Genomic DNA, 27,171 nt, shown 5'->3' on the forward strand with positions numbered 1-27,171 from the left:
CGATCATATTTATCAGTACGTTCCTTTATAGTTTAGACCTTTGGAGTATATTTTATGACATTTATTTCCTGAGGCCATAAAACATTCTCCCATATTTTCTTATAAATGTTTTAAAGTTTTGTCTATAGATTTTTAATCCATCTAGATTTTATTTGGAGTATGATGTAAGATAGGAATCTAATTTTTTTTTCCCATTAGGATAGCTAACAGTCTCAACACCATTTAACAGTTTACTCTTTCTCCACTATTTGTACTGCTTCTTTTGTCATATACAAAATTCAATATGTTAAGTCTGTTCCATCAGTCCATGTACATATCACTGCGCCAACCCCAGATGTATATTACAATAAGTGCTGGAGTTACACTTCCAGTTAAGATGTAAAGACCATTGTTTCCGCCATAAAAAGAAAACCTCAAACAGATTGAGAAATTGCACTTTTCTTTAAAGCCATCAAAGAGATGTGCACACAAAGATATCTAAATGAATGGAATTCCATAAAGGGATGAACCCTAACCAGGCAAGAAGAGACCACTGGCCACTTTTCTAAGCATGGATGAGCACTGAATTTTATTGCATGCTCTTCTAGCATTTAAATGACCATATGGATTTTTCTACTACTGTGATGAGTTAAGTCAAGATTTTCTAATGTTTTAGTATCCTTGGGTTCTGACATGAACTCTATCTACATGGCCAAGGTATATTGTTATTTTTATCCAAAATTGGATTTAGTTTGCTAATATTTTATTTAAAATTTTTGGAAATGTGTTCGTAAATGAGGCTGGCCTGTAATGTTCCTTTCTTATTCAGTCCATGTCTGGTTTTAGAACCAAGATTGTACTACCAACACGAAACTGGAGAGCTTCTCTGTTTTTCTATCTGTTATAAAAGTTTGTGTATGGTAGAGGTTATTTGTTCCTTTTTTATGGGTAGGTTTTTGACAAGTTCAACAGCTCTCTTCAGGCTTTGTATACCTTCTTGAGCCTATTCCGATCATTTATATTTTGTAAAAAATTATCCATTTCTTCTTAGTTTTTGTATTTATTGGCATAAAGTTGTTCATTTTCTACTGTAATTTTAAAATCTGGTATTGATAATATTAAAAGCTGTGGTAAATGTAAGGAAGTTAAATCATCAATGATTACAAAGCCAGTAAATAGTGAATTCCGGATTCAGACTAGGTCTGCATGAATACAAAATCCATACTGCTTGCTACGTCATGCTTCAGATACGTTTTCTTCCTTATTCTTAGCTAAAACTAAGCCGCTGTCTCAGTTGAATAGATAATTGCTTAGTATTACCCTGTGGCGACAAACATTTTCAATATTCGTCATCAAATAGCCACCTCTGTGGAAGCAAACACTGCCAGGTTATTTTTACATATGAGATAAAAAGGGCATAGATGATTGTGATTTACTTGAGAATGCTGCATGGAACTATTGGTTGTTCACAATCATTATTTATTAGCTTTTAAAAATAAGAGTTTATTTTCAGAAAAATGGGAAACAACGATTGTGGGCGAGGATGTGGTGAAATTGCTGGTGGGACTGTAAAATGGGACAACCACTGTGGAGAACAGTATGGTAATTTCTCAGAAAGTTAAGGCAAAAAACAACCATATGACCCAGCAATTCCACTCCTACAAATATATCCAAAAGAACTATAAGCAGAGAATCAAACAGATACTTGTACACCAATGTTCACTGCAGCATTATTCACAATAGCCAAAAGGTGGAAAGAACCCAAGTGTCCATCAGCAGATGAATGCATAAATCAAATGTGGTATACAATACAAGGGAATATTATTCAGCCATAAAGAAAAATGAAGTTCAGATACATGCTATGACATGGATTAACCTTGAAAACATTACGTTGAGTGAAATAAGCTGGTCACAAAAGGATAAATGTTGTATGATCCTACTAATTTTTTTTAGCAGGGGTGAGTGGGAAATGAGGAAGTACAGGCAGTCCCCAATTTATGACATATTCGAGTTATGAGGAACCATTCTTATGATCATTCTTTTTTTGTACATTTTATCATTAGTAATTTTATCTTAGTATGCATTAGTAATACAATGCTGCAGCACATAATTTGCTGATGTGATTGTTCTCAGATGTTCAATCACAGGATTAGCTAAGGTTTTTTTCTAAACTAAATCAAGGACTTCAGTTGCTTGAAAACATGGACCCAAATGCTAATTGCTTTTCTAAAGTTGGTAGATTTGGGAAGCAGTGAGATGTTACCATGAATTACAGGCAGTCCCTGGATTATGAATGTCCTACTTATGTACAACTTGTAGTTAAGAACCAACCTCTGTAAAGTCTATGATATTAAAATTTGAGGTACATACAATGGTTCGTAATAACAAATGGGTGTTACTTTGCAATGTGCATTAAAACATTATTATTATTACCATTTTGTTATGATAAAGATGTTTTAGTGTACCTGAAAGGGTTTCTTTTTTTATGCATAGAAAGGTACACTAAATACTCTATACCAAAACAAACGTTTGACTGACACGAGCTGTACCTAACCATTCTGACTTACATGCAAATTTGATTTAAACACATATTTAGGAATGGAATTCGTTCGTAATCTGGGGACTGCCTGAATATGAAGAAAAAAAGAAAAGGACCATGCAGACAACTCTCACTTTTTCTGACTAGAAATGCCATTCTCATTCCCAGAGATAATCCAGATGATTCAGAGCCTTCCACAAGTGATTACTGCAACTGACACAATGCCAACGTTGTCCAACTCGTCTTCAACATTTGAGTAAATTTTTATCATTTGTGAATTTTTTAACTATGTATTTATGTATTAATATGTCTCTAACGTTTCCAACCCCCAAAGACAAAGATCAAATTTATAAAGATACTGATAATAAAAGCCAATAATGAAAACTAAAAAAAAAAAAAAAAAAGGAGGTATTCAACTTACATCAAAACTAACTTACAACGGAGTGGTTGGAATGGAAACTTGCTGTGAGTCGAGGACTGTCTGTATTGCTTAAAGGGTAACCCGAGTTTTTGTGAAGGGTGATAAAAATTTGGGGACAGATAGTGGTGATGGTTGCACAACACTGGGAACATAATTAATGTCATGGCATCGTACAAGTAAAAATGACTGAAATAGTGAATGTTTTGTTACATTATTTTACTAAAATAAAAAATAAAATGTAAATTAAAAAAAGGTGTGGTAAAATAGATTAGGAAAAAAGGCATATATTCCAATGCTGTTTATTTGTCCTTTTTTTCTTGACCAATCTTACCACAGCTTTTAATACTATCAATACCATAGAACTAGTGATGGACGGACATTGTTATTCCATGATTTGAAGAAGGCAAAGAAAGTGAATTCCTGAATATACAGATTGATAAACTTGCATGTTAACTCTCCACAAAATTCTTAAATTATTAAATTTCACTATTAAAATGGTCTTGAAAATGTCAACAACAAAGTTGTAAAACTGGAAGCAGCAATAATACTAGTTCACAAGCTATACCATATTGGTTTCATTTCTTCTGTTTGATACAGTCACTAACAATGGGGGAGATGTTATCAACATTTCAGCAAAGCTTCAGACAAAGCTTCTCAAGATACCCTGTGGATCAGATACAAAAATGTGGTTGGGTGACAGACAGTATTTTAGGTATACACTGAAAACTCTGAATGATTATAGTCATTGGAACAAAATGAACTTATTTAAGACCTCTATGCGTGTCCCATTCACCATTCTTATTAAGGACACAAAGAAGCATGCCTGTCAATTTTGCAGATGACACAAAGCTGAGTGTTGGGGGAATGGTCTGCCTCCATGCATCCCATCCAGGCTGCCTAAGTAAAGGCCTTGAGCCCAGAGCATTCTCTGATAAGGAGGCTGGGAACTGGGTCACCCTCCCTCTTCTAGTTCCTTCTCCTTATCAGAGAAGGCTTCCCCCTGTTCTGGGCACACAGTAACTTTCTCTGTCTCTTGAACATCTGTTCCCGGCGGGGAGGGAATGGGGTCTCCCGTACTACAGCACAAGAGAGAAAACGTGCCAGATTGTAAGAGCCAACTTTGGGGCGGGGTGGGGGCGGTGGGCTGAAGGGGAAACAGGCTTTGCCAGGCCAAACATGTGCGCCCTCATGTGGTCTGCCAGTTCACTACAGTTTGCATTCTTATGTAAGCCCCTGGCATGGAGCCACTACTGTCCACCACCACTATAAAACCTCTGCCCTTCCACTGCAAGGCACAGATCTGCTCCGGTCCTGTAGCCACCCAGGGCTCGCCTCGTACGTAAGTCTCTCTAATATACTCCTTTGCTGCCGTACTGGAGTTGCCCGCCTCTTTCTTTGGTCTCTTGGGATCCTCCATTTTTGGAGACAAATTTCAAATTATTGGTCCATGCCAGGCCACTGGGATATCAGCTAAAATGCTAGATGATAGAAGTAGCACTCAAAAATATCTAAGCAAGTTAGAAAGATAAGTTTCAATGAGATATTTAATAAGGAAAACAGTAAAGGCCTGTATTTAGATTTAAAAAATCAATTACATAGGATAGGTCTAGATCGGAAGTTGGCAGACTACTGCCTGTGGGCCAAATCTGGCCTGGTCCTGTTTTTGTACAGCCCACAAACAGTTTTTACACTAAAAAAAATTTTTTTAATAAAAAAAAATTTTGTGACACATAAAAATTATGTGAAATTCACATTTATTGGAACATGGCCACACTCATTTGTTCATGTACTGTCTATGGCCGCTTTCCTGCTATAACGGCAGAGCAGCTGTGACAGAGACGTCAGGCCTGTAAAACCTAAAATATCTATTATCTGGCCTTTACAGAAAAGTCTGCCAACTCTTGGTCTAGATGTCTACGACTTGTAAGTCTGGATGGTCACAGAGTCAATGTAAGGGAACAGTGTACTCTATCTGCCCCAAAAGGTAAAGTTACGCTTAGATAATAATAGACAGGTACTACATTCCATCAACATCTATGCGGTCCACATCCAGAATATTCTGTTCAGTTCTGAACAGTATATTTCAATATACTTATTTTAAAATATTTATAATATTTTCGTATGTTAACAGACTATATAACAAAGTCTAGATATTGTTCAGAGGCACAAGCCCTTCTCTCAGTCCAGGGCCATTTTAAGACCTCCGAGGGGCCTAAACACTCATACATTTGAGGCCCCGCTCCAGATTATACAAAATATATTAAATTCACCTACATCCTATATTAAATATAATTCATAACCACATGGGTTAAAGTTGCAGCTGACATGTTAGTTTCTTATTTATTTCGATTTGCAATTTTCTTTCCTTTTGGGGTCAAAACACTATTATTCAGGCCTCAAAAAAGTTTGTGGCTGGCACTAGTCAATTTAGGGCCTAAGTGGAGAACGAACCCACCATCAGACTTCCCTCATCCCGATCAAACCACGAGCCTCCGCCCCACGTTACCCTCCCGCCGTCTGCCTCCTCAGCAGACATCTCCTCACAACCCCCCTCCACTCTCGTCCGCTCTCTTCACCACCAGCTCCCCCTCGTCTGCCTCGTCCACCCGCGCTCCCACCTCCCCGACAGCCTGCCCAACCCCGGCCCTCCAACCCGTTCGCCCGGGCCTTCCTTTAGCCCCCAGTTCACCGACCGTCCCAGCTCGACGTCTCTCTTACGCCCCGCCCCGCCTTGCGCGGCGCACCCAAGCTCCCTGGCTCCGCCCCCTACGCCTTAGACGGAGTTCTCCGCTCCAGGCACTTCCTTGCACCCCGCCCCGCCGGCCCCTCCCCCGCCACCCCCCCTCCACCTTATTCTTCTCTACTAAGCGGGCCCAGGTTCCCAGTCGCGCCCAAGGGCCTTTCCCCTGGCAAAAGCCTGGACGCGCGCTGCCTACCCTCCCCCAGCCCAGCTCTATCCCAGCGGCCCAGAGGACACAGGGGATTCGCACTCACTTGATCACGCACGCGCAGTCCCCACCTCTCCCGGACCCGAGTCCCCCGCCCTCAGGTCGCCTGCCCTGGCCCCGGCCCCGCCTCCAGGCCCGGCCCCGCCCCTCATGCCGGGACCCGCGCAAGCGCGCCTCCCCTGCCCAGCCCTCCCTGGGCCCCCGCCGGTCCCGCGGTCCCACGGCGCTAGGTCGCCCCCAGCCCCCTCCCTCGTTCCACTCTCTCTTGGTCCCACCCTCCCTAGCTTTGTGCCCGGGTCTCCAAGCCGCTTCCCCCTCAGCCGCGCCGCGGGAGGAGGGAGCCGCCACAGAGGAGCTGCAGCTCGCTGCCCCAGGCAGGGGCACAGGTAGGTGGCGGCCGCGGGCAGGGCCGCTCACGGAGCCGGGGACTGCGTGTGGGGGCGGGGGAGGGGCGTGGGGATGGGGGATGGGGGAGGGGAAGGCGTAAGGGATCTGCGAGGGCGAGAGAATCGGCGTGGGGGTTGGCAGAGGGGTGTGAGGGTGAGGAAATAGGGGTGTGGGAGCTGGGTTTAAGGGTGGGGTCAGGGTGCAAGAGGACAGTGGCCTATGAGAATTGGGGTTCGGGGCCTGAGTGGGAGAAGGGTCGGGTTAGCTTGGCTGGACTCCGGGAGGGACGTGCATGGGATCTGAGGTGAGCAAGGAACATTGCAGTAATGGTGAGGGAGGGAGGGAGTGGGATTTGAGGGGTGTAGGGAGGAAAGAAGCTAAGATTGAATTAGGCGAAAGGGTGGGGTCTTGGGGGTAAGGAAGTAAGAAGTTGGGGCTTCGGGTTGTGAAGTTGGGGAAAGTGAAGCGGTCAAGGAAGGGGATTTTGAAGGTTGAGTACAGAAGACAGCGAAAAGACTGGAAAGATTGGGATTGTGGGGGGAGGGAAGGCCAGAGAGTGGGAGGAAGGGAAGAGTAGATGGTGAAGGAAAGAGAGGAAGATGCCTGGGGGCTAGAGTGGGGTGGGGGTGGAATGGTTGGGGAGGGAAGGAGAGGCCGTGGGATTGGGTGTAGCGGACAGGGAGCCACATTTCTGAGCTGGCATGGAAGGATTGGAAGGGTGTGAAGTTTAAGAAGTGAGAGCAGGGAAGCTGGGAGTGGAGGGAGGGAGGGGCTGGGATTTTTTTTGGTGTGAGAATTGGATTTCCTGTGAGAGGCTCTAGAGTTGGCAGGTGGATAAAGTGTGAAGAGTGTAAAGATGTGGGAGAGATTGGGAAGTAGGGAACTGGGTGTGGTGTGACCTGGAACTTGGGAGAAGAAAGAATATAGATAAGGGAGGTAGGAAAGCGCACATTGTAGGTAAAAAATAATTAGTGAGAAGAGTTGAAAATTCAGTAATGGTGGTGATACAAAGAACAATAAAGGTAGATTCTTAGTTGGTCGTTGGAAGTTTAAAACTCATTTCTGTACAAGTTTTTATGTTAGAAATTGTGTCACTAATATTGCATTTTCAACTAAACCAGTGGTGTCTGAGTCTTGGCATGAAGGCCATGGGTTGACAGGCCTGGTGTATGGATGTGGCTCATTTCTGCCCTGGCAGAGGGAAGAAGGGAGGCCTCATTGTAGCACTGCCCTGGTTCTGCCCCCACCAACCCTTTCTTCAGATGCCCACTGTAGTTTTTTTTAGGCCCCCTCCCCTTTACCTCCTTTTAATTTGGACCAGTGAGTACCAAACAGGAGGGTGAGATTCATTTTTCACATTTTTTTATCCTTAAAGCCAATGTCATATTTTTATTCTAGAGAGACAGCGTCGTTTAGTGGAAAAAGCTGAAGCTTTGGAATAATGCTGTTGTTGTTAGTTGCTGTCCAGTCAGTTCCAACTCATGTGACCCCATGTGTGCAGAGTACAACTGCTACATAGGGTTTTCAGGGCTGTGACCTTTTGGAAGAAGATCGCCAGGCCTGTCTTCCTAGACATCTCTGGTTGGTTTCAAACCACCACCCTTTCTCCTAGTAGTCTGCCACCCAGGGAGCCCTTTTTGGAATGATAAAAAAAAAACCAAACCTGTTGCCATTGAGTCGATTCTGACTCATAATGACCATATAGGACAGAGTAGAACTGCCCCATGGGGTTTCCACCGAGCGGTTGGTGGATTCGAACTGCTGACTTTTTGGTTAGAGGCCAATCACCAGGGCTCCTTTGGAATGATAAAGCCTTGAAATTAAATTCTGGCTCTGCCACTTATTAGCTCTGTGTCCTTAACTAAATTACTTTCTGAGCATCTTCATCTATTAAATGGCAATCGTGACCTTTTAGGATTGTTGAGGATTATATGAGATCATTTTATACTGTACCTACCACAGTGCTTGACAACTGTGTTTAATAAGTGGTGGCTATCATACCATCATTATCATCGCTATAATTTGCTTATAGGGAATTATTAACTTTATCTACTGTTATGGATTGAATTGTGTCCCCCCAAAATTTGTGTTGTAAATCCAAACCTCTATGCCAGTAGTTATAGTCCCCTTTGGGATTAGATTATTATGTTAATAAGGGAGGCGTAGGTTGTGTCTTCAGTCAATTTCTTTGGAGATATAAAAGAGAGAAAACGCAAGTTAGCAAGATGAGTTGGGGGAATAGAGATGCCAGGCTACATGAAGATTGCCCAGGAGCAGAAGCTCAGAAGAGACAAGGACCTTCCTCCAGAGCCAACAGAGAGCGAAAGCCTTCCCCTAGAGCTGACATTCTGTTTTTGAACTTCTAGTCTCCTGAACCTTGAGAAAATAAATTTGTTTGTTAAAGCCACCCAGTTGTATTTCTGTTACAGCAGCACTAGCTAAGACACCTGCTAAAGTTAAGTGCTTTCTTCTCTTTCCCTTCAAGTTAGTCATGCACTCAGCTTACAACTTTAATCCTGTTTCCTGTCCACTCCCAACCAGCATCTGACAGGGGTAGTTACGCTTTTTGCTTGGTAAACTGGCTTCAGAGTCTAAAAAATTATCATGTTTAGTTATCAATTATTTTATTTTGTCTCTTGTTCAAGGAGGCTGGAGAGAACAGAGTTGTTAAATGCAGTAAGGTTGTATCTTACTCACTTGATGAGATGACATACTTTGTGGTAACTGTGGCTCATTTGTGGTGACCAAATAATAGAACATGGACTATTGTAATATTTTTCTGTGCTGTTACGTGGATTACAAAACTGCCTCTCTCTAGAGGCTGGTAGACTATCAGAATGCCCATATTACACTGTTGATCCAATGTATAATGTAGCTTAATCAGATCTATAAGGACAGTGTTATTCATGCAGATATTAATTATTTTAATTTTCCAGGTTGTCTGGAGCTTTATACCATGCTACAGAACAGGCTCTGTCTCTGAGGGTTTCATTTACAATAGACCACCCTGTACAATAGCCAGGGGCACAAGAAGCAAGTACAAAGTTTGTGTGGAATTCTCTTGTCTTTATAGTTCTTAACCTTGAAGGGTTTAAACATTAATTCTTAGATCATTTTATAATATCTCTGAACTCTCCAGAAGCTCCTTATTGGAGAATGCAGGATGTACACGTTTAGTAGCGGAAGGTCACCAGGATTCCCTGAACCAAGGTCACTTCCTCAACTGTCTGTCATAATTGAAGAATGGAGAGGCCTTGGGTTTCTGGACAGATAATGTGGGTTTACTTTTCAGGAAATACTGGATTTTTTTTTTTCCATCATTTAGAAAGAGAAATAGCATATGATGAGTAATCTAAAGATAAAATATAGCCAGAACTGTGTCTTTTTTGAAAATGATCCCTGGAAGCAGAAGCTTCCAGGATTTTGGGCAGCCTAGATGGGAGTCCTTTCTCTGAACCCAAACTGCTTGTGCCGTCTGCTGGATGGAATCAAACTTTTTTGATTTTCGTCCACAGTGGTCATTAATCTATCCACCCATCCATTTGTCCATTTTACTCCAAAGTTTGTAAAAGGCACTATTTGGGGGTGAAGTAAGGCTTAGGGATAATACAGGTGGGCAGACCCTATTCTATCACTCAGGGAGCTTACAGTGAGCTGATCTATTATAATATGTTATTTTCCATAGAATTTACCTTTCTACTCGAGTATTAAAATCAAGTCGTTCCTTTTTAGGGCCTTGCCTGGTGCCTTATTTCTGATCTAAAGTTAGAATAGGCCTCTAAATGTCCAATTACAGGGATAAAGACCAAAGGAGATCTGCTCATCTCTTCAAGATTAAGCTCTATGAGGCTGAAGGGGCCAGATGCTTACTCCTTCTTACTTAGATTAGGTGAGGTATCTCCTTAGCAGCAGGCACTGAACAGTGGCAAGAGAAGAGTATGGGTTATAAGAGCTGGTGTTGTGACAGGTTGTGTACCCACCCCCCCAGTACCAGTAGTACTGTACTCCCATCATCTGCTTTGCTTCTGCCATCCCGCAGAGGGGTCTGGCAAGTGGGGGGAGGAGCCTGCAGCTGTTGCCTGAAGGAGGAGCTGGCTCCTAGCAACAGTATCTGTAGGCCCTGCAGCTCTGAGCACAGTGTCTGTCCCTCTGAGGTCTCATCCTTCCTTTCGTTCAGTTCAGCGTGTAACTGTTGAGAATGTACTCTGTACTAGGCACTATGCTAGACTGGGAAAGAAAGAGAAATCAAATAAGTGCCTTGCCTTCACAGCTCTGGGAACATTGACAACTTAACAGACATAGTACGTGATGCTAAATGCATGTGGAAGGAGATGCTGGGTACTCTGGGAGAACCAGACAGGCATGCACTGGGGCAGGGGTTAGGGAAGGTTTCCCAGGAGAGGGATGATGATTGATCCGAGTTAAGGATAAGTAGGAATTAGGTCAAGGAGGCAGAGAAGGGTATTTCAGCCAAAGGGAGCAGAATAGGCAAAGGCCAGCAGGGCAAGAGAACTTGTCAAACTTACCTGGATGTTATGGCACAACCAGAGAGTAGGGCATAAGGGGATGAGCAGGAAACGGTAAGGCTCTAGGGCTTGGCAGGGCCCTGTTTTCTGATGTGCCTTTTATACGCATAATTATCCTTGGGAGAAACATGGGTAGTACTGATTCCCACAAACAGGATCGTTGTTTGATCTTCAGAGACTCAGCATTTTTGATCACCGACTTAATTGTTTGCTGACATTCTTAAGTAGCATCAGAGCCACATCCTGGCCTTGCATTGATGCCGAAGAAGCTGAGAGGGATCACTCTAAAAGTAGTCAACCAGCATCTTTTAGGAGTAGTACCAGCTTTTTCACCTGTATTTTAAATTTTATTCTCTTCTCTCTTTAAATTGTTGTGGAAGTAATAATCAAATATCTTCATTTTATTTAGTATAGCAATTCCTTGTGTATTTTGGAATCTCACAGTTACTCAGAAAAATGAGTATTTATTCCCGTTAGTGCTTGGGCACTAACATGATTGCAGAAATAACCAGCCATTTTTTGTTTTTGCCTTACCCTAAAAGTGCCTTAGATGCCTTAATGAATATACATCCAATAGCTTTTATTTAGCTCTTGTGATGGAGGTCTTTATTTGTAGATCCAAAAAACCCTGTTGCTTGTGGTCTTTGTAAAGTTTAGCAAAAAGTATACTTTAGGGACTTCTGCTCGGGACTGTTACATGCCAGAGCACTGTGTTAGGGTGTCTGGATGAATTCAACATGATTCCTCTCCTGGAGCTCAAACCAGGGGAAAGGCAAGCCCAGAAACAAATCAGTAGCAAAACAGTGAGCCAGGTGCAACAAAAGTGTATGGAAGGTGCCTAGCTAGGAAGTAAGTTATTTGTAGTCTTTGTTTTGTGCGTAAACGTTTAAAAAACAGAAACGGTAAATGCTACATGTACTATTTGTAACTTATAAATTAATAAAAATTCTGCAGTTTTAATGGGTGCATAACGTTCCATGGTATCAGAGTATGACAGTTTATTTAATAACACCCCTTTTGTTGGACATTTAGGTTATTTCCAGTTGTTCTACTAATACACACTTTGCTGCCATGAATTTTCTTGAGGATGAATCTTTGCCTACATCTTGAGTTTTAGAAATGAGATTTGAGTGGGATTTTGAAGATGAATATAGGTTCCTGCCTGGCACAAATAGTTTGCGCTTGCCTGCTGACCTAAAGGTTGGCGGTTGGAACCCACTTGGCGGCACCATGGAAGAAGGGCCTGGCAATTTGCTTCTGCAGGATTACAGCCAACTAAACACTTGGAGCAGTTCTACTCTGTAACACGTGGGGTCGCTATGAGTCAGAATCGACTCAGTGGCAACAGGTTTTTTGGTTTGAAAGATGAATAGGAGTTTACTAGATAGACAAGGAAAGGGGGAGGGTAGGAAAGGGCATTCCAGGCAGAGGCAATAGAAGAGGCAACCTCCAGTGCCAAAGTTCACAGGTGACTAGTGTGCTCGACTTTCAAAACCAAGCCAGCCACAGGGCCTGCCTGGTAGGCTCATAAAACTCTGGGCACAGCTAGATGAAGTTACATGTTACAAATGGCATTTTAATTGGATTCATTTCCCATGTGCCTTGCTTTTACAGTTGTAACCAAGGCAATGTCTTACTACCTCAACTCAGAAAACCGCCTGGACCCAGGGCCCATCTACGTGCGAGAAAACGGGCAGCTGCACATGGTCAATCTGGCCCTGGATGGCGTCAGGAGTAGCCTGCAGAAGCCAAGGCCTTTCAGACTGTTTCCCAAAGGCTTTTCTGTGGAGCTTTGCATGAACAGGGAAGATGATACTGCTCAGAAAGAGAAGACAGCTCATTTCATCTTCACATATACCCGGGAGGGGAATCTTCGGTACTCTGCCAAAACCCTCTTCAGCCTCGTCCTGGGCTTCATCTCTGACAATGTTGATCACATCGATTCCCTTATTGGCTTCCCTGAGCAGATTGCTGAAAAGCTGTTCTCTGCTGCTGAAGCCAGACAGAAATTCACACAGCCAGGTGCAGGGCTGAGGGCTTTACAGAAATTCACTGAGGCCTACGGAAGTCTGGTGCTTTGCTCCCTGTGTTTGCGAAACAGGTGGGTGTTCTGATTAGGATGTTAAGTATTTCATTGGGTATGTTAATTCTGTCAAGCTCTGGGGCTTAGTGGACCCTTCATCAAATAGTGTTTCAATTTAGAACTTCTAAACACAGAATGGTCCTGGTACTTTTTTTTTTTAAAGTGGCAGGCCATTTTGAGAAAAATCATATAGCACTTAGCTTTATATTGAAAACACTTTGCAAGGAAAAGTTAACCCCTACAGTTCCTCCATTAGATAGGAAATTTTCTTCTGCCAACTTTCCTAGTAGGAGAAAGTAGGAAAGATAAGAGGTGATCTGCTAAATATCTCTTGGTATGTTCTGGGAGATGTGAAGTTCAGAATGCAGAGATCTTGGCTTCGTTTCAGTTTTCAGACCACTAGATACTTAAAAAAAAAAAAAAAAAAACTAGATTTTTTTTTTTTTTTTACTAAGCATTAGATGAAAAGCAACCTTAAAAGAATGAGCGGTTAAAATTTTGAGGATCCTGAAGTTTGGAAAATTTCAGATAAGGTTCCAACACCAAGGTCTGTCTTGTAACAAAGCGGATGTTTTCTCTTGTGACTTGCCTTTGCTCATATACTTTTATTTATTTAGAAATTTTATTCTACCACAGTGAAAAAAAAGGGTTTATTAATTTAAAAAAAAACTTTAAAAAATAACACAAGTGTACATGGTAAACAATTCAGATGTAAACACAAAAGGATATAAAGTGAAACAAAATCCTCCCTCCTGTCTCATCTCCTGTTTTCTTTCCCCACAGCAGCTATCTCTGCAAGGATAAAAAGAAAAACCAGAGATATCTAGTCCTCTCCTTTATGCAAATGGCAACACACTTACATATAGTGTTACATACCTTGCTTCTTTACACAATTTGAAAGTCATTTATCATCAATACTTGTAGGGTTTTTTTTTTAATGGCTGTATGGTATGCCACTTATTAAATGTTTTGTGATTAGAAAGGCAGGTCGCTACCAAGATGCGCAGTGAATACGACCATTATAACAAGGCTAAACAAAAAGCATGTAATAAAAGAGAAAGTCGTACTAGAAAACATAGGCTAAGGATGGTAAGTTCATATGCTTAAAAAAAATAAAAACAAGCAATCTTTATTTAATTTGCTCAGTTAATGGTTTCACCCCATGCCAAACCACGTACTTTAAAAAGAAAAGACATAAGCATGTGCAGAAAAGAACAGAACTGTGGACTCATGAACTGAGCAGGCTCCTTCTGAAAGCTCTGTCTCTGTGCTGTGCTTTCAGCCATGGCTGGGCTTGGAGTTGCTGCTCGTAGAAAGGAAAAAAATTACCTTGCCTAAGTGAAAAAATCAAGCAGCATTTCATTGTAACAAATGTATAAATACATTTCACTCCATTTTTTATTCAAGTTATTTGTAGTTATTGTAGAAAAATTAAAAACAGAATTATGACACATACCTTGTTTTGAAATTTTTTTGTTTTGTAAAAGCAATATATGCTATTTGGGAAATAGAAAAAACTAATACAAAAACATTCATAATCCAACCATTCGTGGTAATCATTTTCAAAGGCAGGCTGATTAACCAGTAAGCAAGGTACCCAAAACCAAAACTCGATGCTGACAGGTCAGTTCCAGCTCAGTGGCCCTGTAGGACAGAGTAGAACTGCCCCGTAGGGTTTCTAAGGAGCAACTGGTAGATTTGAACTGCTGCCCTTTTGATTATAGCGGACCTCTGAACCACTGCACCACCAGGACTGCAAACAGGGTGCTCAGGGGCTTATAGTAAGCAAGGAACACACGGGCTAAATTGTGTTTATTTACTAATCTGTAGTGCGCAGTTTCACGTGGGTTTTACCAAGTCAATGATGTGGTGAAAAACAGATGAAATTGTGCACTGCAGATTAGTAAGCCTGTGTATATGTTGTGGGTAATCCATCCCTGTTCAAAGATGTATTTTTACACATTTGGGAATATACTCTAACTTTGTATTCTGCCTTTTTTTTTTTCCCAGCTACCATTGTAGTTTAAGCATTTCCCTTGCTGTTGAAAATGCTACGTAAACACCATTTGTGATGAATGCAGACTGTTCAGTGGCATTGGTCAGATTGTGATGAGAACAGCGTTTTCATGCACATTTGATGAGCACATGAATTAGTGTAACATTTTGGGAAAGCTGTTTGGCAGCATATACCAAGAACTGTAAAAACATCCATACCATTTGTTTGATCCATTAATTCCACTTTTAAGAATCTATTCTATTAAAATGATCAAGGATGGGAACAAATATTTTTATACAAGGGTGATCTAGTAGTACCATTTGTAATCATGAAAATCTGAAAACTATAAATGTCCAACAATAGAGGATTGATTAAGCAAATTATGATACATCTGTAGAATGAGGAGCCCTGGTGGCACAGTGGTTAAGAACTTGGCTGCTAACCAAAAGGTCAGCAGTTCAAATCCACCAGCTGCTGCTTGGAAACAGTTCTTTTCTGTCTTGTAGGATCGCTATGAGTCAGAATTGACTCTACGACACTTTTTTTGTATGATGACCTATAACTGTTAAGATAACATTGAAACATTATTTAAAATGTGAAATTTTCTTGATAAAGATTAAAATTATATGTGTTATATGATACCAATTTTGTTAAACTGTATGTGTACATATATTGCATATATGTATAGAAAGAAAAAAGAGAAAGGTACCAAAATGTAGTCACTATCTAGAAAATGGGATTGAAGTAGTGTTTAATTTTCTTTATACTTTTCCATATCTTCTTGATTTTTTCCTCTAATGAACAGGTATTACTTTTATAATCAGAAAATGTAAGGAAGGTTTTTAACATAATCTTTTGGCTTATATATTTTATTGCAACAATTCCAGATTTTTCTCTTATTCAGATGAGAGAGTTAAAGACTTTCAGTTGTGATCAGAAACCTTCCTTCTCCTTTTAAGTTCCCAGAGGAAAATAGGAAGAGGGCAGGAGATTTGGGGTTGCCCTTGCAACCCAGGGATGAAGCTGTAGCAACAAAAGGTATTACTGGCATGAAGAAGTTCAGATCAAAGGGAAATAGCCCAAGCCCAAAGCTTGAGAAAATAATTGAAAGTAAGATATTTGGGTAAGTACAGGCACTTGCTCTCTTGGGATTGGGTCACAAAGCTGCCTGCCAAAAGAAGCCAGTGTCCTTGGTACTGGGCTCTAACCCTACAAAACTCTCCTCCCTTGTGTTGAAACCCTAGTGATTTTTAATCCCACTGATGACCTCAGGGAGGCAGCTGTGTTTTCCTTAAAATATCACGCTGTGTAACTGAAATAATAGTAATAGCTGCCATCTCATGAAGGCCTATCAGGTGCCATATACTTTTTGAATATTGATGCTGATTTTCTTAATAATCCTGAAAAGTAGTCATCAATCCTATTTTTGAGGCTCAGAGAGGCTAAGTAACTTTTTTACAATCACAAATAATAAGGGCTGTTAGAATCCAAACTCACTTTTGTCTGATAATAAGATATGTCTTTGCTCTTTCTGTGGTTCTCCACTATACTGTTCTGAACTCTTTAAGAGGAAAGCTGGAACACTAGTTGCAAGCAAGACCGAAGCTTTGATTATGTCTTGGATCAGCATCTAGTAATGCCTGTGGCCTTGCATGATGCTTTCTCAGCCTTGATTTTTGTAGTGTTCTTTAATCATGGTACATGCTGTTATGTGCTTTGCAGATAACCCTTGTTTCAGAACTACAAAAAATATTTTGGTTACTTGATCAAAGGATGTATATTTTCCTTTCTCTGATTGCTGGTGATCCCCCAAATCCCCATTAACCCACTTCAACTCTGTGATTGGAAGATGGAAAACAGCAGCTTTACTTGCAGTGCAATTAAAATACATCTGAGTAAATAAGGCTCATTTGTGTACCCAGCTGAGCTCTGCCCAGGCAGCTCAGGTTCTGCAGTTTAAATGGGGTTTCAGTGCCTCAAGCCATCTGTACCTGGCAGTCAGGCCCGTGATCAGTTTGAGTACATCTTACTTTGTTTGCAAGTAGGAAGAAAAGAGATTAAATTCTGCTTTTGTCCTGTGATTGTTCCACCCGGTTTTTGGCAATTATTATCCTGCTGACAGAAGGGAACTGTAAACTTTTTTAAGTATAACCCCACTGATCCTAGCACATCATCTTGCTGTGGAAGCCTCTAGACATCCAAAGGGAAAAGTGGATGAGAAAGACATGCTCAAGTCAGTTCCGCTATTAGGATTCTCTTCTGTTTCCTGTCACACCTAAACCTGTTTTGTTTCTTATCACTGACCCCTTCTGAAATAGATGAACAAAATAAAAGGCAGGGTGGAGGGGCTGTGGAATGCCTGTTTGAGCTCCTTTGGTTCTCCAGAGGCCTTCCTGATGCTTCCTGATAACAATTTGGCAAGCTGCTCCAATGTAATTAAGTTGCTGAGGCTCACAGGTTTGTCTTAATAACCATGTAGACTAAAGTGAGTCCTTGTAGCAGTCATGCTACACATACTTTTGGAGTGAAGTTAGCAGAATAACAAGCACAGTGAGAGGGCAGGTACTCAGACTGGTGTTGCACCCTGGTTCAACCCGTGTCCAGATAGTTAATCAGTGAAGTCCGAGTATTACATAGTACTTTTTTTGGCCTAATGGGATGTTGACTGCTGGCACCAAGCCACAAATGGTAATGTTTAAAAAAAAGAAAAAAGAAAAGCTGTTGATTGTTCTCCACGCTCCACAGATATCTGGTGATTTCAGAAAAACTTGAGGAGATAAAGTCTTTCCGGGAGCTGACCTGCTTGGATCTTTCCTGTTGCAAGCTTGGAGATGAACACGAACTTCTAGAACATCTCACCAATGAGGCACTATCTAGGTATTGACCTGCCATCATTTGTAAATGAATTGTTTTATTATTACATAAGGGACTGTTCCGAAGGGATCACCGGAAGGAATGCTGATAACTTTCCAATTCTATGTTTATTTGCAATTTTTTTTTTTCCTGAAACATTTTCAAGCTCCATTTATTTGGTACAAGCAATGTAGACTGGATAACTCTTAGGAAAGTCAGTCAGCTGGTTTTCTTTTCTAAACGAGCTTTATATCAACATGTAGTACTTGAAGTTACCTGGTTTGGAAAATGATTTTGTTCTTTATTTGTTCAGCCCTAGTTTATTCTAGCAATAGGTGAGAAGCTATATAGTTTTTCACAGTCATTAGGATTTTCTGTTTTATCAGTGAACTATAAATTATAAAGAAATTGAATTACTAAAGACAGCCAAATAAGTCCCTTTCAAGACCTGTGATTTCAAGAAATGGCCCAGTTCATACCATTCACACATAGTCCTACTGATTTCAGGTTACTCAGTCCAGCCAGCAGAGAGGAGGGCAGATGGATTCCTTTGTGGTTTCATTAACACCCAGAAGGATAACAGCATTGCAAACCTGGGTCTAGCCTGCTACCGGGGGCCTGCCTCTGACAGTGACACCTACACACTGCCCCATACAAAGGTATTTTTGTGTTAGGTTAGCAGCAAGTCTCAGATCTCTTGTTGTGTGAGGGGCAGCACGTTAGCACACCAGTTTCAGGTTAGCTGGATGGATTGGGTTATGAGTATACCTTATAATCCAGTCTGAAAGTCTAGATTTGGAAAGCTGATTAAAATTAGAGGAGTGTTTGCTTTGCACAAGGAATTCTATAGGTGTTCTTTAGCAGATTCCCTGACATATTCAGAACATTGTTGGATTTTCACACAGTTTGTCAGGAGTGTAACTTTTGTGTTAAACGAGGGATGTTTATTCCCTTAATGAAGTCCCTATTTACCTCATTCGACCATACACCTTTACTGCCCTCTGCCATCAGAGGTTAGTACTACATGACACTTGGATCCCTGTTAACTATCACTTAGTAACTGAAATAGCACCACAGGACCTTTAACTCTGTTAAATACATTGAGTATTAAATTCCAGGGAATAGAAGATATTTTATATTTTTAAATGAAGTTTTTGAAAGCATGTTCTCAAACTCTCTTTAAGTAATTTATGGACTTTGTTTCCCTAGTGTAACTCAACTCCACTTGAAGGATAATTGTTTATCCGATGCCGGGGTGCGGAAAATGACAGCACCAGTTCGAGTGATGAAAAGAGGCCTTGAAAATCTGACATTGTTAGACTTATCTTGTAAGTTTTATTAGATGTTATAGATTATCACTGTTGGAATGGCCTTAGAGATTATCTGGTTCTTCCTCTACATTTAAAGGTGATAAAACTGAGGGAAGAGGACTTTCCTAGGTGCCTAAGCAAGTTAGTGACAGAGCAGGACTAGAGTCAGATGCCTTAACTTCTAGCCAGATGCCTTTCCTGGTACACTGCCACCTGTGGGATAGGGAAAGCCCTTATAGATTCATCCATGTTACTCAGCTATAGCATGTGCACACCGGGCAGCCTTTCATCATACTCACTGCATATGTAAAGGACATTTGACTTGTTTAAGTCTCTGATCCATGGTGTCTGTTAGCTAGGTATCTTTATTGGTATTTGCGCAATAAAAACCTAGATAAGTCTATAATGGCCATAGCTTCCTCAGGATTAACCAGATGTTGACTCTAATGGTAGAAAGTTGATAGAGACCATTTATGATTTAACTGAACATCCATTGAATATATGGCAGGTTGGCATGGTGTTGAGAGAATAGAAGGAGCAGGGTTTTGAAGTTGGAGGACCATCCTTACTTCGCTACTTTTACTTGCAGCTGTGTGCTCTTAGGCAAGTAGTTTAGCCTCTCCGAGCCTTGGTTTTGGCCTCTGTAAAATGAAGGTAATAATGAATGCCCTTCCTAGCTCACAGGGAAATGTATTCGTTCAACAAATACTGTTTGAGCATCCACAGTGTGCTAGGCACTGTGTTTATAACCTCGAGAATTCAGTGCTCAATATAATACTCTCTGATGTGAAAAGGTAATATGTAAGAAAATAGTCTGAAAAAAAAAATGCAAGTTAAGAGTAGTGATAGTCTCTGTGTCGAAATACCCTTAAAAATCTTTTTAAAATAAACAAACGCTTTTACTTTTGAGGTGAAACGGCCATGAACAAAATCTGATGAACATTTTTAATACATGTTTACATATGCTGTTTTCATGTGGTTCCAAACTAGGCCCTTTGGGATAACTACCTGGTTTATTTGTTTTTCTGGCCCCCCTCAAATCCTCAAACATTAGAGCTGTAAAAGATCTTAAGGATCATCTATTGTGGCTCTTCCTATGTTAATTTATTCTGAAAATATTTTATATTGTATCATTGCCTAGATTTTTCTGAACTTATAGTTGACATTTTAGCAACAATTACACTGTAATGGAATGCTACCTGTGTTTTTGACATCTAGGCAACCCTGAGATCACAGATGCAGGAATTGGATACCTCTTTTCTTTTAGAAAACTAAACTGCTTAGATATCTCTGGGACAGGGCTCAAGGTAAGACTTTTGTTACTTTCTTTTAGTTGACAGAGATCATTTATGATTTAACTGAATATTCAGCTTACAACTTGATATTTTGCTTCTGCTAAGGGGTGTCTTTAGAAAGGGGTGGTATTTATGGTGATCTCTGTTTTCTACCAAAACTAAGTAAGAATTGACCAAATGTGTGCTGTGTATTTCTATTCTCTCTCTCTCTCTCTCTCACAAGGACATCAAAGCCATCAAACACAAGCTCCAGACCCACATAGGCCTCATTCACTCCAAGGTGCCTTTGAAGGAATTTGACCACAGTAACTGCAAGACAGAGGGCTGGGCTGACCAGGTACTGCACATTTCTTTCCCCTGCAGTTACTATGGCTTTTCATTGTCCAACACTTTGAACAAACTTTTATCTTCTTGGTATCTCTTGGCTGAGTTGTCATCTTCATGTCAAATTAGAAACACTGATGGGCTGTAACTTGATCCAGCTATTTAAGGAGTTGGTATTAGGTGGCAGTCCTTAAACTGTGCTTCATTTTTACTGGACCTAGGAGAAAATGCCATCTTACAGATGACTCAGAAAAAAACAGTAAATTCCGGCTATGCAAAAAAGCAGTATGGCCCAACTTCAGAAGGACAGATTGTCTTAGCAGTACCTATAGACTGGAAAGAGAATAAACTCTAGAGTCACACTGTTAAGGGTTCAAATCCAGCCCTTCCTTTTCTTTTGGGTAAATTTCTTACCTTTTAGAACCTTAGTGAAGAACTGGAAATGGCTTTTTTGTTGTTTCATTGAGCCTTTCCATTTTTATCCCTTGACTGAAATTTACGTTGACTCTACCTTGTCTTCTGGATGGTATTCCTCAACTGAGTAAAGTACAGACTTAAGTAGGAGTCAGAGTAACTGAGTCGTACAGTGCCAGTAGATGTCTGCTTGCTTGTGCCTGATGCCTTTGTCCTTCAGGCACCTTTAACTAGTGGTTCTCAGATGGCTAGAAGACCCACCAAACCATTTTATGCTGACCCTTCTTGGCTCCAAGCCATAATGCATGATGGTGGACCCATCCAACTGCCTAATTGTAGCATCACTTCTCGATAGGTAAGGAAGAAGGGATACTGGTAAGTCATTGTTTCAGTAGCACTTCGAGGTTGGTCTAGAACATACTCATGAGATAATTACGTTGCCAGACAAAGTTTGTAGCATTGAATGAGTCCTAGATGCATCCAGTGGACTTGAGGTAGGTGGGGGATGGTCAAACAAAGGCTTGATAGAGTTTGGAGGATGGAAAGAGCATAGGCTGTGGAGTAAAAGAGACCTAAATTTGGGATCCTGGCTCAATAGCCCAATAGTACAATGTAAAGCAACTTAGAGTTTCTGTAAAATACAGAAACCAGGACCTATCTCACAGGACTTGGTGAGGATTAAGTAAAACACCTGATGCCTGACCTGAGGGAGGCTGATTGGTCCCACTGCAGTGTCTTGCCATCCAACCTCAGCTGGGCCCCTAGTGCCTTATCCATCTCCTGTTGATCCCTTATTGAAATGGTTTCAGGCTGCCTACCTTCTCCTTCTGCCCTCGTTCTTAGCTGGTGACCCAGAAAAACAAGGCCATATAACAGGGATCCCTTTTCTTCCCTATCTCTGTCTTGGAATTTCTCCGTTTCTTCAGCTGTACTCTACTCCCCTTCCATCAGTGGTGAACAGGTGTGCCACTTGTATTCCAGTAATAAGCCCCTTTGTCTTTTTACCAGTTCTATTTCCTGAGACCTCTAGTTTCATCTGTGATAATTTACTAGTAATTGTTCCCCCCGCCCTTGCCTCACCCCTGCGTCTTTAATCTCATCCTCTGTTGACTGTTTTCTTTCTGTGTACAAACATGCTTAAGCTACCCTTAATCCAGCATGCCTCCCTAACCCCCAACTCAGCCATGAATTGTTTCCTATTCTTATCTCGCCTACTCCTCACTGCCTGCTTACTTCTTAATCCCTTGTAATCTAGTTCTGGCCTCCACTGCTCTACTGAAATTGTTCTTTTGAAGATGACGTGTGATCTCTTAAAAGCCAAATCCAGTATGTTTTTCTCGTTCTTTACTCTCCTTGGCATTTCTGCAGTAGTTGATCTAAACACTCATTCCTTGATGCTTTTTTCTCTTGTTCTCTCTCTTGGCTCTCCCCCAACTTTCTGACCTCTCTCTCTGGCTCTTGCTGATTCCTCACCCCCTCTTCTCCTCCTCTCTTACATCTCTGCTCACTTCCCTGGTGATCATCACTGTTCTCAAAGTCTTAACTGTCCTGCAGGGATGACTCCACCTTACTTCTCTCAGATATCAGACTGCCATTCCTAGATCTCCGCCTGGCCCCTCGAAATCAGCTTGGGTAGAACCAAACTCATTTTCTTTTTCCCCATCCCCAAACAGCTTTTCCTATTGATGTTCTTATTTCTGTTATTGGGAAAAAAGATTTTCTCTATTAGCCACTCAGTTGTCAGATTCTAAGACGTTAATCCACCTTGGTATTCTCTTAGATCTGTCCTCATTTCCCATTACCAGGAGGGTATCATAGACAGGATGACAAGGGATATTTGTTGAGTGCTTTCTGTGTGCCAGATGCTGTGCTAAGCCGTTCATGTACATTATCTCACTTAATCCTCACAACTGCCCTCTGAGATGTGTGCTATTATTAACCCCTATTTTACAGACAAAGAAAATGAGACTCAGAAATTAAAATCACTTGCCAAGGGTTCCCTGTCCAGTAGGTGGTAGAACTAACTCCAGAACTGTATTCTTAAACTCTGTGTTGTGAAAATGTTTTTCTTGACTTCTTTTATGATCATTTCATTGCATGCCAAAGTTCTTGTTACTTGTGGTATATGTGAAATGATCCTTTACTTTATTTATATATAGTTTATACTCAGCCAAATTTCTAAAAGGATTTGCAGTAGCCTTATAATATAATAATACATTTGTAACAGTTTAAAAAAAAAAATGAACACTGACTAGGAAGTGTTCAGAGAATATGGAAAGGTAGGCATTTTACACATGTACGAGAGTTTGAGTGGTATATTTTGAGGCAATGACAGTGAGTCTAGAATGTGTGAAAAGTATTAGGATTCAGATTTTAACTTTAGTATTTATTTTAAGGAATTTGCAGTTTGTTTTTAGCTTGGAATAGAGATGAAAATAGAAGAGGGAGTCAGCTTTATAGATTCTTCTGAGTCCTACAGATACACATACATCCAATATGTTTATATTCTGAGCCAGCTCCTCCGTTAGGAAAGAAAATCCAGACCCAGTCATCTTAAGTAAAATCTTCAACAGGGGTTTGTGTTTATGGGGAGGCAGCTGGGGAGAACAAGGAAGGCTTGAGATTAAAAGCTTGAAGTTTTGTACGGATTCAAATCTTCAAATATGTTTTAGATTGTTCTGCAGTGGGAACGCGTGACTTCAGAAGCTGTGAAGCCACGAGAAACCTCGGAGCCTCAGATGGCAGCTCAGCACTTCTGTAAGCAATTCCCTTTCCTTGGAGTTTTTTTCCTTTAGGTTCTTTGTAGCCTTAAAGCAGTTAGCCTGTCTTCACTCAATTAGGAAAATGAATAATAGTATTGATTTATTTATGACCATCCACCAAGACTTGTATTCCCTCAACATAGCTTAGTGTGTTAAGTTCACTCTTAACTTTGAGTACCAGCACTAGGAAAATAGCTTTTAAAAATTATTTTTTGTATTCCATCTTGCTTCAAAAAGGATTTGTGATGGCACAAAAGTGAATGGGGTACAGAAGATAAAAAGAAATTAGGTGATAGAATTGAAGTGAAGGGGAAATGTAGCAGAATAATCCAAGGCATTCCAAAAAATATAGAATAAAGTTGTATTATTTGCTAAAGTTGAACCATAAATTTGGCTTTCAGCTTTTTAGAAGACAGCAAGTCCAGATTTTGGTTGATAACAGCTAATGTTTATTGAACTTCTACTGTGTGCCGATCAGTGTGCTAAGCCCTTTTCATGCATTGTCTCATTTATCTTTACATCATCCTTATGAAATAGGTTTTATATCCCTATAAAGATGAGAAAACTGAGTCTCAGGGAAGTCACTTACACAAGGTCACTTATCCTGTGAGTGGCACATCTGGGATTTGATTGCAAGCTTGTCAGACTCCGGAGTGAACACATGCCTTCAGCCTTTGCTGGAGCATAAATCATTATTACAGGGCACTCAGAATAAAATTAGTCAAACATCACCCTGTTTGAGCCTTTGTCACTTCCCTTGGATCATCTTTCTAGACTTTGTGCGAGCATTACCTTGCCAGTGTAGTAAACTCATTGCCCTTCCCTCTGTCACTCTTCAGATGGGAAGCGGTCTCTGACAGAAACCCCGGTGAAGTGCTCCCTGGCAGACACCCACGTGAACTCTTCCGAGAAACTCCAGTTCTATAAAGAGAAAGCCCCAGACTGCCATGGGCCATTGTTGAAACGGGAGACTCCCTTGTGCCAGGAGTCAAAGAACAAGAAGAGAGCCTTTGAGGACCCAGAGAAGGAACAGAATAACTCTTCACAGTCTTCAAAGCAGAAATATGTATGTCTTGCTGTGGAAGACTGGAACTTGTTAAATTCCTATTGATAGGCAGATACAAGCTGACCCCACCCCCCACCCTGCTTTAATGTATGAGGAAAGGAGACTGATGATGTTTTACTTTTTGGATGACTTTACCTATGACATTAGCATAGCAAGCAGATATTTCTACTTTTGTGGTTGGGGAGGGGACTGCTATGGAAGTATGTAATAATTTCTAATGTATATTTTCAATACATAGTAATTTTTTCAAATAAACGTTTTTGCTGTCCTTAAGTTCTGGTTGTGGATTACAGACTGGAGCCTCAAGAAATAACTCTTTGGTTTGGGAAGGAAGGTCATGTGAACTAACAGGGAAGCCTAGCATGATTTGTTACTACAGGTAGTCTCCAATTTATGACATACTCGAGTTACAATGAAGTGCACTTAGGACTGTCCTTTTTTTTTTGTTGTGTGGCTTTGTGTGTGTGTGTGTGTGTGTGTTTTGGTACATCTAATCGGTAGTAAGTTGCAGCATGTAATTTGCTGATGTTACCATTTTCTGATGTTCATTCTGAGATATCCACTTGCAGATGCTCAATTTTATGATTTACTGTTCAAAACACTGCTGGATTTATAGATAGTGATAATAAAAGGCAATAAAAATGAAAAAAATGAGGTATTTGACTTAGGTCAGGACCGAGTTACAATGGAATCGTCAGAATGGAACCCCACTGTAGGCCGGGAACTTCGTGTACTACAATTTATATTCTAGTGACCTGCGTCTTATTAAATGCTCCGTATTTTCCATGCCCTCTCCTCCCAACACCCCTGGAAAACTTCGATTGGAGTTAAGAAGTCATTTAACCTCAAGTTAAATGACTTGTTCAAGATCACAGAGCTTAGAAGTGACAGAGCCATCATTTGTACTTCTTCACTCCCAAAGCCCACTCTGTTACATTACTTGCTTAAATAATAGTTCGTTGTTACTGTTAGCTGCCATTGAGTCATCCCCTGACTCATGGTGACCCCGTGTGCAATGGAATAAGACGCTGCCCAGTCCGGTGCCATCCCTTTGATCAGTTAGAGATTGGATTGTTGAGATCCATAGGGTTTTCACTGGCTGATTTTTGAAAGTAGATCAGCAGGCCTTTCTTCTAGTCCATATAACCATGTATTAAAATCCCAATTATATGCCAGTCTATTAAGTAAACCTCCAGATGAGGAACCTGAAACCAATGACTTGTCTGAGATCATGTATCTAGTAAGTGGTAGAAGCTTCTTTCTGCATTTCAACAAATTACTTGGAAGGGGCCAGATAGCAAATATTTTAGGCTTCATAGGCCATACGATTTCATTTGCAACTGTTCAGCTCCAATGGTGTAACAAAAGCAGCTGTAGACAATATGTAAACAATAGGTGGCCGAATTCCAATAAAACTTTATTTATAAAAACATCACTGACTGGATTTGGCCTGTGGGCCATAGTTAGCCAACTGCTGCCTTAAACCAGTGCTTTTCAAATTTTATTATACATGCAAATCACTGAGAGATCTTGTTAAAATGCAGATTCTGATTCAGTAACGGGCCCTAAGATTCAACATTTCTAACAAGTTTCCCTGTGATGCCAGTTTTTCTAGTTGTTGGACCACACGTTTGAGTAACAAGGCTCTAGACCTTCACTGTTTAATAGCTAGCCCCTAGCCACGAGTGTCTGTTGAACACTTGAAATGTGGCTAGTCCAAACTGACATGTGCTGTAAAATAAACACTGGGTAGCAAAGACTACCCACCAAAAAGAAAGAAGGATACCTCAACTTAAAAAATATTGATTACATGTTGAAATAATTATTTGGGGGTTAAAATAAATTTTACCTGTTTTTATTTTTGTAATGTGACTACTAGAAAATTTACAATTACAAATGTGCTTGTATTGGTGGTTTGCATTTTATTTCTATTGGACAGCTCCTGACTATGTTCCATCTTAAAAACGTGAGCTAAAAATAAGACTTAACTGACAAGTGAAATCAATGGAGAAAATACCTCAAGGAATTGACAACACTGGTTTGATATTTAGAAATGCTTTGGAGTTTAACCAGGACTTCAGTAAAGATAGAGCTTGAATCTGATATGTATTTTATTTGCTACTCAGAGTTAGGGGCAGGGTGCTGCCTCTAAAAAGGTGACCTATTACCCAGGCTCTGATTTCTGAAATTTATGAAATGAAAAAGGCAAACTCAGTGCAGATTATTCTTTGTAGAAGAAAGGTGAGTTTTAAAATGTAATTTGGATGG

The 27,171-nt window shown here is 40.7% G+C and overlaps 2 protein-coding genes across 6 annotated transcripts in view; one reads left to right on the top strand and one right to left on the bottom strand.

The window, feature by feature from the left end:
* IFT25 (intraflagellar transport 25) overlaps window positions 1-27,171 on the bottom strand; it is a 99,229-nt gene that overhangs the window by 60,327 nt on the left and 11,731 nt on the right. For 2 of the 5 annotated variants that reach the window (XM_049879327.1, XM_049879326.1), the window contains exon 1: window positions 5,633-5,680. The exons of 2 other annotated variants lie outside the window; for them this stretch is intronic. The gene's annotated coding sequence lies outside the window, so the exon portion shown is untranslated. Of the gene's footprint in view, window positions 1-5,632; window positions 5,681-5,933; window positions 5,974-27,171 lie in introns of those variants that run through there. One more of the 5 variants, XM_049879328.1, reaches the window with a different exon arrangement.
* On the top strand, window positions 6,055-25,273 carry LRRC42 (leucine rich repeat containing 42). The gene is made up of 8 exons (XM_049879311.1): window positions 6,055-6,273; window positions 12,415-12,901; window positions 17,625-17,756; window positions 18,942-19,060; window positions 20,261-20,349; window positions 20,561-20,674; window positions 23,748-23,832; window positions 24,677-25,273. Exons 2-8 carry the CDS (start codon window positions 12,429-12,431, stop codon window positions 24,946-24,948), a joined length of 1,284 nt encoding a protein of 427 aa, XP_049735268.1. The 5' UTR covers window positions 6,055-6,273; window positions 12,415-12,428; the 3' UTR covers window positions 24,949-25,273.

This window comes from Elephas maximus, chromosome 3, assembly GCF_024166365.1.
Source record: "Elephas maximus indicus isolate mEleMax1 chromosome 3, mEleMax1 primary haplotype, whole genome shotgun sequence".
NCBI lineage: Eukaryota > Metazoa > Chordata > Mammalia > Proboscidea > Elephantidae > Elephas > Elephas maximus.

Bases quoted from the DNA above. Each gene is read 5' to 3' on its own strand.
- LRRC42 (XM_049879311.1), top strand. From the start codon at position 12,429: ATGTCTTACTACCTCAACTCAGAAAACCGCCTGGACCCAGGGCCCATC. The intron at 12,902-17,624 runs GTGGGTGTTCTG...CACGCTCCACAG, and splicing joins TCCCTGTGTTTGCGAAACAG to ATATCTGGTGATTTCAGAAA. The intron at 20,675-23,747 runs GTACTGCACATT...AATATGTTTTAG, and splicing joins CAGAGGGCTGGGCTGACCAG to ATTGTTCTGCAGTGGGAACG.